A 14930-nucleotide genomic window follows, 5' to 3' on the forward strand; every position below is an offset into this window, starting at 1 on the left:
AAAAAAAAAAAAAAAAAAAAAAAAAAAAAAAAAAAAAACAATTCATGCCTGCTACAATGACTATCATAAAAGAGACAGACAGTAACAAATGGTGGCAAGGTCATAGATAAATGAGAACACTCACGCAGTGCTGGTGGGATGGTAAAATGACACAGCCATTTTAAAAAGTAGTGTGGCAGCTTCCTAAAAATTAAACATAAATTTCCTACGCAACACAGCAATTCCACTAAGAGGTATATAACCAAGATAAGTGAAAACATATCCACAAAAAGACTTGCACGTGAATGTTCACAGCAGCATCATTCAAAATAGTCCAAAAGTGAAAACAATCCAAATGTCCACCAATTGGGGAATGGATAAACAAAATGTGGTACAGACTATTCCATTAATAGAAAAGAATAATGTACTGATACATACTAAAACATAGGTGAATCTTGAAAACATTACACTACAACTTCTTGTCTGGCATGTAAAGAGCTTGGAAGTCATTGCTTCCATTCACACAGTAAGAAAAAAGCTGACCAAACAGATCCATTTGAGAATTGAGGCCACAGAGCAAAATACTGCCCCTTAAACTAAAGAGACAGATCAGTCGATACAGAGAATGAAAATCTACTAGTACAGAAAATGTAAAAATTATAAAATATTTAGAAATACAACAAGAAGGGACAATGCCTTTTTGAAAAACATGGTAAAAATAATTGTTGGCTACTTATAACAAGATCTGAAAAAGTATTGAGACATAGAAATATCATTTACTATAGTAAAATATCAAATTCCAAAGTGTATTTATCTCTATATATACATACACACACACACATATATAGTATAATGCAATTAAAATCAGATATTTGAGAGCTACAGAAATAAATGTATATTTCATAAATAGCTTTTAAAGATTAAAGATGAAGTATTCAATAATTAAAATGAAAAGAAACTGAACTCCTGTTGCACAATATATACAAAACTCTGGATTAGAGAGTTAAGGCTAAAAAATGCAATTTAAATCAGAAGAATAATTAGGACAATATGTTTAATCATAATGATAGAAGGAATCATAGGAAACCCTGAAGTTTAAAACTTCGAAGAAAAAGAAAAACATGTCGGACTACTCATTCTTATAGATGTGAATGTGAAAAGAGATAAAAAATAATATCAGAAGAGAAGTAAAGAAGGGCATGCACTTGCAGTAATGGCAGAGTCGTTCACATACAGCACGACTTCCACAGATTTGTGTGTAACCACCAAATAAACCTTGAATTCCATCTAAAATCTTGCACAGAAACCCAGATGAATCATATACCTAAATATAAAATCCCAAAGTATAAAGCATCTTAAAGCACACATAGGAGACTATGTTTGCAACCTTAGTGTTAGCAAGTAAATTAGTAACCATTAAAGTAAGCTTGATAATTAGACTTGATCAAAATTAAAAACTTTGCTCATAAAAAGACGGCATTAAACAAACAAGCAAGTTATGGATGGAGAAAGAGTTTATATTACATATAGCTTATAAAAGACTTATCTGCAGAATATGTAAAGAACTATCCCTCCCATAGTCCCCCTTCCCTTGACAGTCCCCTGTGTGTGATGGTCCCCTCCCTGTGTCCATGTGCTCTCCTTGCTCAACACCCACTTATGAGTGAAAACATACATTGTTTGGTTTTCTGTTCTTGTATCAGTTTGCTGAGAATCATGGTTTCTATGGCTAGTCAGTTTTTCCAACACCACTTATTAAATAGGTAATCCTTTACCCATTGCTAGTTTTTGTCAGGTTTGTCAAAGATCAGATGGTTGTAGATGTTTAGCATTGCTTCAAAGACCTCCGTTCTGTTCAATTGGTCTATATCTCTGTTTTGGTACCAGTATCATGCTGTTTTGATTACTGTAGCCTTGTAGTATAGTTTCAAGTCAGTAGCATGATGCCTACAGCATTTGTTGTTGTTGTTGTTGTTGTTGTTGTTTCGTATTGTCTTGGCCATGTGTGCTCTTTTTTGGTTCCATATGAAATTTTTTTTTTTTTTTCTAATTCTGTGAAGAAAGTCAATGGTAGCTTGATGGGGATAGCACTGAATCTATAAATTACTTTGGGCAATATGGCCATTTTCACAATATTGATTCTTCCTAACCATGAGCACAGAATGTCTTTCCATTTGTTTGGGTCCTCTCTTATTTTTTTGGGCAATGTTTTCTAGTTCACCTCGAAGAGGTCCTTCACATCACTTATAAGTTGTATTCCTAGGTATTTAATTCTCTTTGTAGCAATTGTGAATGGGAGTTCACTCATGATTTGGCTCTCTGTTTGTCTGTTATTGGTGTATAGGAATGCCTGTGACTTTTGCCATTGATTTTGTATCCTGAGACTTTGCTGAAGTTGCTCATCAACTTAAGGAGATTTTGGGCTTAGACGTGGGGTCTTCCAAATATACAATCATGTCATCTGCAAATAGAGACAATTTGACTTCCTCTTTTCCTAATTGAATACCCTGTATTTCTTTTTCTTGCCTAGTTGCCCTGGCCAGAAATAGGAGTGGTGAGAGAGGGCATCCTTGTCTTGTGCTGGTTTTCAAAGGGAATGCTTCCAGTTTTTGCCCATTCAGTATGATATTGACTGTGGGTCTGTCATAAATACCTCTTATTATTTTGAGATGTGTTCCACCAATACCTAGTTTATTCAGAATTTTTAACATGAAGAGCTGTTGAATTTTGTTGAAGGCCTTCTCTGCATCTATTGAGATAATCATGTGGTTTTTGTATTTGGTTGTTTATGTGATAGTTTATTGATTTGCATATGTTGAACCAGCCTTCCATCCCAGGGATGAAGCCAACTTGATCATGATGGATAAGCTTTTTGATGTGTTGTTGGATTTGGTTTGCCAGAATTTTACTGAGAATTTTTGCATCAATGTTCATCAGGGATATTGGCCTGAAATTTTCTGTTTTTTGTTGTGTCTCTGTCAGGTTTTGGTATCAGGATGATGTTGGCCACATAAAATGAGTTAGGGAGGATTCCCTCTTTTTCAATTGTTCGGAATAGTTTCAGAAGGGATGGTACCAGCTCCTCTTTGTTCATCTGGTAGAATTCGGCTGTGAACCCATCTGGTCCTGGCCTTTTCTGATTGGTAGGTTATTAATTGCTGCCTCAATTTCAGAACTTGTTAATTGGTCTATTCAGGGATTCAACTTTGTCCTGGTTTAGTCTTGGAAGGGTCAAGTGTTCAGGAATTTATCCATTTCTTCTATATTTTCTGGTTTACTTGTGTAGAGTTACTGATAGTATTCTCTGATGGTAGTTTGTAGTTCTGTGGGATTGATGGTGATATCCCCTTTCTCATTTTTTATTGCACCTATTTGATTCTTCCCTCTTTTCTTCTTAATTAGTCTGGCTAGCAGTCTATCTATTTTGTTGATCTTTTCAAAAAACCAGATCCTGGATTCATTGATTTTTTGAAGGGTTTTTTGTGTACTGATCTCCTTCAGTTCTGCTCTGATCTTAGTTATTTCTCGTCTTCTGCTAGCTTTTGAATTTTTTTGATGTTGCTCCTCTAGTTCTTTTGTGACATCAGGGTGTCAATTTTAGATATTTCCTACTTTCTCTTGTGGGCATTTGGTGCTATTAATTTCCCTCCACACATTGCTTTAAATGTGTCCCAGAGACTCTGATACGTTGTGTCTTTGTTCTCATTGGTTTCAAAGAACATCTTTATTTCTGCCTTTATTTCATTATTTATCCAGTAGTCATTCAGGAGCAGGTTGTTTAATTTCCATGTAGATGTGCAGTTTTTTTAAATTGTACTTTAGGTTCTGGGGTACATGTACAGATCATGCAGGATTGTTACAAAGCTACATACATGGCAAGGTCGTTTGCTGCCTCCATCCCCCATCATCTACACCTGGCATTTCTCCCCCGTTATCCCTCCCTACCCTCCCTACCCCCCGCTGTCCCTCCCCTAGACCTACTCCAACAGACCTCAGTGTGTGATGCTCTCCTCCCTGTGTCCACATGTTCTCAATGTTCAACATCCACTTATAAGTGAGAACATGCCATGTTTGATTTTCTATTCTTGTGTCAGTTTGCTGAGAATGATGGTTTTCAGATTCATCCTTGTCCCTACAAAACACAGACTCATCGTTTTTTATGGATGCATAGTATTCCATGGCTTATATGTGCCACATTTTCCTTGTTGAGTCTATTATCGATGGGCATTTGGGTTGGTTCCAGGTCTTTGCTATTGTAAACAGTGCTGCAATGAACATACATGTGTATGTATTTTTATAATAGAACAATTTATAATCCTTTGGGTATATACCCAGTATTGGAATTGCTGGGTGAAATGGAATTTTTATTTCTAGTTCCATGAGGAATCTCCACACTGTCTTCCACAATGGTTGAACTAATTTACACTCTCACCAACAGTGTAAAAGTGTTCCTTTCTCCACATCCTCTTTAGCATTGGCTGTCTCCAGACTTTTTAATGATCGCCATTCTAACTGCCATGAGATGGTATCTCAATGTGGGTTTGATTTGCATTTCTCTAATGACCAGTGATGATGAGCAATTTTTCATATATTTGTTGGCCACGTATATGTCTTCTTTTGAAAAGTGTCTGTTCATATCCTTCAACCACTTTTGGATGGGTTTGTTTGTTTTTTACTTGTAAATCTGTTTTAGTTCTTTGTAGATTCTGGATATTAGCCCTTTGTCAGATGGGTAGATTGCAGAAATATTTTCCCATTCTGTTGGTTGCTGCTTCACTCTAATGATTGTTTCTTTTGCTGTACAGAAGCTCTTAAGTTTAATTAAATTCCATTTGTCTATTTTGACTTTTGTTGTCAATGCTTTTGCTGTTTTAGTCATGAAGTCCTTGCCTATGCCTATGTCCTAAATGGTTTTGCTAGGTTTTCTTCTAGGGTTTTTATGGTGTTAGTTCTTATGTTTAAATCTTTAATACATCTAGAGTTAAATTTAGTTTATGTTGTCAGGAAGGGTCCAGTTTCTGCTTTCTGCACATGGCTAGCCAATTTTCCCAACATGATGTATTAAATAGGGTATCCTTTCCCCATTGCTTGTTTTTTTGTCAGGATTGTCAAAGATCAGATGGTTGTAGATGTGTGGCATTGCTTCAGAGACCTCTGTTCTGTTCCATTGGTCTATATCTCTTGTTTTGGTAGCAGTACTATGCTGTTTTGATTACTGTAGCCTTGTAGTATAGTTTGATGTCAGACAGCATGATACCTCCAGCTTGTCTTGACTATGCAGGCTCTCTTTTGGTTCCATATGAAGTTTAAAGTGGGTTTTTCCAGTTTGTGAAGAAGGTTATTGGTAGCTTCATGGGGATGGCGTTGAATCTATAAATTACTTTGAGCAGTGTGGTCATTTTCACGATATTGATTCTTCCTAACCATGAGCGCAGAATGTCTTTCCATTTGTTTATGTCCTCTCTTATTTCCTTGAGCAGTGGTTTGTAGTTCTCCTTGAAGAAGACTTTTACATCATTTTTTAGTTGTATTCCTAGGTATTTTATTCTCCTTGTAGCAATTGTAAATGGGAGTTCACTCATGATTTGGCTCTCTGTTTGTCTGTTGTTGGTGTATAGGAATGCTTGTGATTTCTGCACATTGATTTTGTGACTTTTGCCATTGATTTTGTATCCTGAGACTTTGCTGAAGTTGCTTATCAGTTTCTGGAGATTTTGGGCTGAGACAAGGGGGTCTTCTAGATATACAATTATGTCATCTGCAAATAGAGACCATTTGACTTCCTCTTTTCCTAATTGAATACCCCTTATTTTTTTTTCTTGACTGATTGCTCTGGCTAGAACTTCCAATACTATATTGAATAGGAGTGGTGTGAGAGGGCATCCTTGTCTCATGCCAGATTTCAAAGGGAATGCTTCCAGTTTTTGCTTGTTCAATATGATGTTGGTTGTGGTTTTGTCACAAACAGCTTTTATTATTTTGTGATACATTCCATTTACACCTAGTTCATTGAGGGTTTATAGCATAAAGACTGTTGAATTTTGTCAAAGGCCTTCTCTGCATTTATTGAGATAATCATGTGGTTTTTGTCTTTGGTTCTAGTTATGTGATGGGTTACATTTATAGACTTGTATATTGAACCAGCCTTGCATCCCTGGGATGAAGCCTACTGGATTGTGATGGATAAACTTTTTGATTTGCTGTTGCAGTTGGCTTGCCAGCATTTTATTGAAGAGTTCTGCATCTATGTTCGTCATGGATATTGGCCTGAAGTTTTCTTTTTTTGTTGGGTCTCTGCCCCGTTTTCTATCAGGATGATGCCGGTCTCATAAAATGAGTTACGGAAGATTCCCTCTTTTGTATTGTTGGGAATAATTTCAGAAGGAATGACACCAGCTCCTCTTTGTATGTCTGGTAGAATTCAGCTGTGAAACCGTCTGGACCTTTACTTGTTTTGGTTGGTAGGCTATTAATTGCTGCCTCTACTTCAGCCCTTGTTATTGGTCTATTCAGGGTTTCAACTTCCTGGTTTAGTCTTGGAAGGGTGCAAGTGTCCAGGAATTTATCCATTTCTTCCAGATTTACTGGTTTATGTGCATAGAGTTGAGTAATCTTTGATGGTAGTTTGTATTTCTGTGGAATTGGTGGTGATATTCCCTTAATCATTTTTTTATTGCATCTCTTTGATTCTTCTCTCTTTTCTTTTTTATTAATCTGGCTAACAATCTGTCTATTTTGTTGATCATTTCAAAAAAACAGCTCCTGGATTTACTGATTTTTTTGAAGGGTTTTTTTTGTGTGTGTGTCTCTATCTCCTTCAGTTCTGCTCTGATCTTAGTTATTTCTTGTCTTCTGCTAGCTTTTGAGGTTTTTTTTTTTTTTTTATCTTGCTCCTCCAGCTCTTTCAATTTTGATGATAGGGTGTTGATTTTAGATCTTTCCTAGCTTCTCATATGGGCATTTATTGCTATAAATTTCCCTCTAGACACTGCTTGAATGTGTCCTGGACATTCTGGTATGTTGTGTCTTTGTTCTTGTTGGTTTCAAAGAACATCTTTATTTCTGCCTTCATTTCATTGTTCATCCAGTTGACCTTCAGGAGTCAGTTTTTCAGTTTCCATGAAGTTGTGTGGTTTTGAGTAAGTTTCTTAATCCTGAGTTCTAATTTGATTGCACTGTGGTCTGAGAGACTGTTTGTTATGTATTCCGTTCTTTTGCATTTCCTGAGGAGTGATTTATTTCCCATTATATAGCCAATTTTAGAGTAAGTGCAATGTGGTGCTGAGAAGAATGTATATTCTGTGGCTTTTGGGTGGAGAGTTTTGTGGATGTCTATTAGGCCATTGTTCCAGATCTGCATTCTAGTCCTGGATATCCTTGTTGATTTTCTGTCTTGTTGATCTAATATTGACAGTGAAGTGTTAAAGTCTTCCACTATTATTATGCCTGAGTCTAAGTCTCTTTGTAGGTCATTAAGAACTTGTTTTATTTGGGTGCTCCTGTATTGGGTGCATATATATTTAGGATAGTTAGCTTTTCTTGTATTGATCCTTTCACCATATGTAATGCCCTTTTTTGTCTCTTTTCATCTTTGTTGGTTTAAAGTCTGTTTTATCAGAGACTAGGATTGCATTCCTGCTTTTTTTTTTTTCTCTCCATTTGCTTGGTAAATTTTCTTCCATTCCTTTATTTTGAGGCTATGTGTGTCTTTGCACATGAGATGGATCTCCTGAATACAGCACACCAATGGGTCGTGATTTTTATCCAGTTTGCCAGTCTGTGCCTTTTGATTGGAGCATTTAGGCCATTTACATTTCACGTTAATATTGTTATGTGTGCATTTGATCCTGCCATTTTGTTACTGGTTGTTTGTTCTGCCCATTGGTTAATGCAGTTCATTCATTGCGTCATTGGGCTTTACCATTTGGATCATTTTTGCAGTGGCTGGTACTGGTTTTCCTTTTTGTGTTTAGTGCTTCCTTCAGGAGCTCTTGTAAGGCAGATCTGGTGGTGACGAAATCTCTCAGTAATTGCTTGTCCATAAAGGATATTATTTCTCTTTCACTTATAAAGCTTAGTTTGGCTGGATATGAAATTCTGGGTTGAATGTTCTTTTCTTTAAGGATGTTGAATATTGGCCCCACTCTCCTCTGGCTTGTAGGGTTTCTGCCAAGAGATCTGCTGTGAGTCTCATGGGCTTCCCTTTGTGGGTAACCTGGCCTTTCTCTCTGACTGCCCTTAGTATTTTTTCTTTCATTTCAACCCTGGTCAATCTAATGAGTATATGCCTTGGGGTTGCTCTTCTTGAGAAATATCTTTGTGGTGTTCTCTGTATTTCCTGGACTTGAATATTGGCCTGCCTTGCTAGGTTGGGGAAGTTCTGGATAGTATCCTGAAGAGTGTTTTCCAGCTTGGATTCATTCTCCCCATTCTCTTCAGGTACACTGATCAAGCATAGATTAGCTATTTTCACATAATCCCATATTTCTTGGAGGCTTTGTTAATTTCTTTTCACTCTTTTTTCTCTTTTCTTGCCTTCTCTTTTTATTTCATTTAGTTGATCTTCAATCTCTGATATCCTTTCTTCTACTCAATCAATTTGGCTATTGAAACTTCACAAAGTTCTCGTGCTGTGTTTTTCAGCTTTATCAAGTCATTTATATTCTTCTCTAGGCTGGTTATTCTAGTTAGCATTTCATCTAACCTTTTTTCAAGGTTCTTAGTTTCTTTGCATTGGGTTAGAACATGATCTTTTAGCTCAGAGAAGTTTGTTATTACCCACCTTCTGAAGCCTGCTTCTGTCAGTTCATCAAATTCATTATCCTGTTTTGTTCCCTTGCTGGTGAGGAGTTGTGATCTCTCTGGGGAGGAGAGGCATTCTGGACTTATGAGGCCTCTTTTGATCTTTGTCAGTTTAAAGTCTATTTTGTTTTAAAGTTGGTTTAAAGTCAGCCACTACTGGGATGTGTCTCCCAGTCAGTATACATGGAGGTCAGGGAGCCACTTGAAGAGGCAATCTGTCTGCCAGAGCTTGAATGCTGTGCTGCGAGATCTGCTGCTCTCTTCAGAGGTGCAGGCAGTGACGTTTAAGTCTGCTGAAGCTGTACCCACAACCATCCCTTTTCCCAGGTGCTCTTTCCCAGGAAGGTGGGGTCTTTATTTATAATTCCTTGAGGGGCTGCTGCCTTTTTTTCAGAGACGCCTTGCCCAGCAAGGTGGGAATCTAGTGATAAGTCTGCCCTACAGAGGCCTTGCTGAGCTGCCATGGGCTCTTCCCAGTTGTTCAAGCTTCCCAGTGGCTTTGTTTACACTGTAATGTTAAAACCACCTACTCAAGCCTCAGCAATGGTGGACACCCCTCCCACGACAGAGCTCAAATGTCCCAGGCCAAGTTCAGGCTGCTGTGCTAGCTGCAAGTATTTCAAGCCAGCGGATTTAGCTTGCTGGTCTTCGTGGGGGTGCAACGTGCCAAGCCAGATCACCTGACTCCCTGACTTCACCTCCCTTTCCAGGGGAGTGAACAGTTCTTTCCTAGTGTTCCAGGTGCCACTGAGCTATGAAAAAATAAAAAAAACTGCTGTGGCTAGCTCAGTGTCTTCCAAAATGGATGCCCAGTTTTGAGCTGGAAACCCAAGGCCCTGGTGTTGTAGGCACTGGAGGGAATCTTCTGGTCTGCAGGTTGTAAAGAGCATGGGAAAAGCAGACTATCTGAGCTGGAATGCAGGGTGCAGTCCCTAATGGCTTTGCTTGGCTAGGGAGGGAGTTCCCTGGCCCCTTGTGCTTTCCAGGTGAGGTGATGCCCCACTCTGCTTCAGCTCACCCTCCTTGGGCAGCACCCACTATTCAACCAGTCCCAATGAGATGAAGCAGGTACCTCAATTGGAAATGCAAAGATCACCTGCCTTCTGCATCAATCTCACTGGTAGCTGCACACTGGAGCTGTTCCTATTTGGCCATCTTTCCTGCAATTCTAATTTTTGTCTTTATAGCGGCTTCTGTGGGGAGATTGTCACCTTCAGATATTGTCTGCAGGCATCAGTTGGGCAAGGTGCAGTCGTTCTGGTTCTGAATAGGTACAGTAGTAGAGTCCATTTCTTACTGTAAAGGACTTTAAAGATCCTTCTGTTCTAGTTTTCTCCATAGTGGAAAATTTACCTGAATACATCTTTTTTGGTGTTGAGCCTGACATAGGCCAGAGGCAGCCACAGCAGTGCTGTGTTACAGGGAACAGGTGCTCAGAGTGCCTGTGAAGCTGAAGTCTGGGGCTCAGTGTCTTGTTGAGCTGCCATGGCACCTGCGGTGTAGGTTCAGGTTTATTCTCTTAGGCATTGGTAATGCGGCTCTCCCACAAGGCCAAGTACTGTGACTCTAGGGTACTTCCCAGTATCTCAGGCCCAGGGGCAGGCATGTTGCTGTGACTCATCCTGGCTGTTAGTGTGTAGCAATGGCATGGCTCTGGGAAGGAAGAGGGTTTCCAAAGGTTCAGGCCCCAATGAGCAAGGTACAGTTGCAATTACAGAACCAATAGGGCACAGTGGCAATACATGCACCAAGAAAGAGGTAGTGACTCTTAGCCCTGAAGTAATGGGACACAGCAGTGGCTCAGGCTCTGTGAGGTTAGGTGTAGTGGCAGCAAGGGTCCAAGAATGATGGGGGCACATCTGTGGCTTTGGCCCTGGGAGGTGTGGAGCAGTGCAATGTTGACTTCACTCCTAGGGAGGTGGGACACCTCAGCAATTCAGGCTCTAGAGGGCTATCCTGATTCAGGGAGGCAGGGTGCTGTGGGTGTTTCAGTCCGGAGGGTAGAGTGATCAGATCAGCCAACACTGTGTTTTTGTAGAAGGCTGGCCTGTCCCCATTTTAAAATTGAGTTTTGTTGTGGTTGAGTTGTAGGAGGTCTCTATATATTCTGGATTATTAATACCTTATCAGATATATGATTTAAAAATATTTTCTCCCATTCTCTGGTTTGTCTTTTTATGCTTCATATTTTCCATTGATGACTGAAAGTTTTAAATTCTGATAAAGTCTAAGATGTCTATGTTTTTGGACAGTGTGTTTGGTATCATCCAAGAAGTCATTGCCAAATCCAATGACTTTCTTCTATGTTTTCTTCTAAGGGTTTTAAAGTATAGCTCTTAGTTTTAGGTTTTGGGCCTATTTTAATTTTTGTGTGTATAATATAAGGGCACGACGCCATTATTTTGCATGTGGATATCTAGTTTTTTCAGCATCATATGTTGTAAAGACTATTTTTCCCCCTACGTATTGGTCTTAACACTCTTGTCAAAAATCATTTGACCATAAATGTGAAGGTTTATTTCTTAGCTCTCTATCCTATTCCATCAAACTATGTGTTTGTCTTTAGGCCAGTACCATACTGTTTTGGTTATTGTAGCTTTGCAGTAAGTTTTGAAATTATGAAGTGTAAGTCTTCCTATTTTGTTCTTTATCAAGGTTATTTTGACTCTCAGTGTACCTTATAGGGACAGGGGTCTCCAGCCTCCGGTCTATGGCAGGTTAGGAACTGGGCTGCACAGCAGGAGGTGAGCAGGTGAAGCAAGCTTCATCTCTATTTACAGCTGTTCCTCATTGCTGGCATTACTACCCAATATCCGCCTCCTGTTACATCAACAGCAGCATTAGATTCTCATAGGAGCGCAAACCCTATTGTGAACTGCACCTGCGAGCAATCTAGGTTGCAAGCTTCTTATGAGAATCTAATGCCCAATAATCTATCACTGTCACTCATCACCCCCAGACGGGACTGCCTAGTTGCAGGAAAACAAGCTCAGGGCACCCACTGATTCTACATTATGGTGAATTGTATAATTGTTTTATTATATGTTACAGTGTAATAATAATGGAAATAAAGTGTACAATAAATGTAATGCACTTGAATTATCCTAAAACCACTCCCCCAAAGCCATTCCATGGAAAAATTGTCTTCCACGAAACTGGTCCCTGCTGCCAAAAAGGTAGGGAACTGCTGTCTTAAGAATTAAAAAAAAAAAAACAATACTCTTATTTTTCCGTTAAAAAAAAAAAGTATTTGGGATTTTGATAGAGATTGTACTGAATCTTAGATCACTTTGAGTGATAATGACATCTTAACAATATTATTTAATATACTTAATATTTCCAATGCATGAAAAGTCTAGTTCTGGCTTAGATGCTTGGAAATAGGCATTTCATGCATTTACTAGCAGAACTACTAGCTATAGTAATTTGAAAAGTTTGCTAATATCTATTACAATTAAAAGGATATATACCTTTAATGCACCAACCTCACTTACATGTTCTTTTTTATAGAAATGCGATCACTGTGATAGAAATATATATGAACAATGGTATTTATTGCACCATTGCTTGTAGTGGCAAAAAACAATGATAAAGTGTTATTCAATAGAGGAATCATTGCATAAATTATGACACATTCACATTTTAGAATATCATGCAGCAACTTAAAAATGTAACAGATTAAAGAAATTTCTGTCAATTTACCTGGGTCAAAAATGAGGAGGATAAGCATATAATCCTGTTATTATTAAGAACCACAAACCACCGTGTTTATATACATATTTTTACATGTTTGAAGAAAGGTTTGGGAAACTATGCCTCACTCATAAGATTAGTTGTTTGGAGGAGGAAGCCCAGAGGGTTTGAGGTTGGCAAACAGAGACAATGAGAATATAATATAAGATTTAATTTTATATATCTATATTGTAGTGATTCTTTTACCTTTATAGGTAGGTTTTATGATTGTGGTCACAGCAGGCAGAGTATTTGTAAAGTCAATAGTTTTTTGGCTTAAGGTAACAACTTTCGAATGCCCTAAAAAAATAAGAACAGTGTTATTACGTGGTAAATTAAGTAATTTCAACTTTTAAAATGTCAAAATAAATCTTAGTCTTCTGAAACACAGTTTCCTTACAACTTTTTTCAGTAATTTAGATGAAGCAGCTTACCTAACACAAATATTCTCTGAGTTTTTTCTTGCCCGGTATTTGATATTTACAAGAGTGCATTATAATAGTACAAATCAAGGAAAAAGAAAGACTAAAGCAAATTAACACAGGTTCAGAAAGCCAAATGTGGTAGCATGTTGTCACTTACAAGGAGCTAAGCCTTGGGAAATCATGGACATAAATATGGAAACAATAAACACTGGAGATCCCTAGTGAGGATACGCAAGGAGTCACCGGCTGAAAAACTGCCTATTGGGCACTGTGCTCACTGTCTGGTGATGGGACCAGTCATATCCTAAACCTCAATGTCATGTAATATTCCCATTTAACGAACCTGCGCATGTAACCCCTGAATCTAAAAGTAAAAATTATTAAAAAAAATAAAGACTAGAAATTTCATAGATAAAAATGTCAGAGAATGAGCCTTTTTGCAGGACAGCGAAAAATGTGAATAATTAAAATGCAAACTTTTAGATAAGTTTTTATCTCTATATAAAAACATTTTATCATTTTATTAAAAAAAAGTTCATATCCCACAATCAGAAATCTAGTGCTATGATTAAGGAGGAGATACTAGAAATACAATTGTAAAGATATGTATTTTGGGCACTGCTAAAAACAAAACTATGTAATTAAAACTAGTTTCAACATCTGCTTATTTGGAGGTAGACTGCTGAGATTAAAAGCAGAATGTGAAACATTTGGATGGTACCTTCTCAAAGTTAGTGAGTGAAATTTACATTAATATGTTGACTTTCTTCAGTATACTTTTTGCACAGAAATGAAACATTCAATTCTTCCATTCCTTAAGGCAAGTGTTTGCTTGAAAAATGTTTATCTGCCATTATTTTTAGATTCAAAGCCTGAATGCTTTCATGAAAATTTTTTAAAAGTTATGCTATTATAATTTTTATTCAATCCACAACAGAAGACCATTATTATTGCTCTCTAATCATAAAGTATAAATATAGATAATAGATTATTTGGACAATTTATTAATTTTATTCTCCTCCTCTTTTCTTTAGGGCTTATAATTAATATCTTCATCAAATAAAAGAATTTGCCTTAGAAAAGAAAACTCAAATTGTAGGAAAAATCAGAAGCTACATTAATGAAAAGTAGTATTGTAGGTGATATGAAGTTAACAGGTGAACCCCAAATCAATTACATTTATCTAAAAGATAATGAAAGATGACTGACCCAGCTTTAGAAGCTGTAAAAAGCTAGGAGAGGCCAGGCACTTTGGGAAGCTGAGTTGGGCAGATCATGTGGTCAAGATATCAAGACCATTCTGGACAACATGGTGAAACCCCGTCTCTACTAAAATTACAAAAATTAGATGGGTGTGGTGGTGCATGCCTGTAGATGCAGCTACTCAGGAGGCTGACACAGGAGAATAGCTTGAACCCGGGAGGTGGAGGTTGCAGTGAGCCAAGATTGCACCACTACACTCCAGCCTGGAGACTCTGTCTCAAAAAAAAAAAAAAAAAGCTAAAAGTGTCAACCAATAAACTCCCCTTTTCGGTCCTAGCATATCTTGTCAACTTTATTTTGTATCCACTGAAGCCCAGGATTTTGCTTATTATTTTAAATGTTCCTCTTTTGTTATATATATTTTTCTGACCATTTTTTCTTTTATCTCACTGGGAAAGAAAATGGAATTCACTTTCTTTGCTTACATTCATTTGCTTTCCCAGCAGCAAGTCCAAATATCTTCTTATTGTTTTCTTTTTCCTTTTATATTGTAGATAGTAAAAAACCAAAATATAGTCATCTTTCTGCATTTCCTGTTGATTTTTTACTTAGAACCTATATGGATAGAAAGTGCCATGTATATTTAGCGCACAAAATAAATAAAAGAAAAATCATCTAAATTTTTTAAAAAGTTCAAACTCTTGGGAAGCTGAGGCAGGAGAATTGCTTGAACCTGGGAGGCGGAAGTTGCAGTGAGCCAAGATTGTGCCACTGCACTCTAGCCTGGGC

At 37.7% G+C, this 14930-nt stretch overlaps 1 protein-coding gene across 1 annotated transcript in view; it reads right to left on the reverse strand.

The window, feature by feature from the left end:
• Window positions 1-14930, reverse strand: part of CCDC7 (coiled-coil domain containing 7) — a 394100-nt gene that overhangs the window by 3229 nt on the left and 375941 nt on the right. The window contains exon 41 of the mRNA XM_032259671.1: window positions 12721-12813. Coding sequence (XP_032115562.1) covers window positions 12721-12813 — 93 coding nt within the window. The remainder of the gene's footprint in view (window positions 1-12720; window positions 12814-14930) is intronic.

This window comes from Sapajus apella, unplaced genomic scaffold (assembly GCF_009761245.1).
Source record: "Sapajus apella isolate SASKATOON/1434 unplaced genomic scaffold, GSC_monkey_1.0 scaffold111, whole genome shotgun sequence".
Lineage (NCBI taxonomy): Eukaryota > Metazoa > Chordata > Mammalia > Primates > Cebidae > Sapajus > Sapajus apella.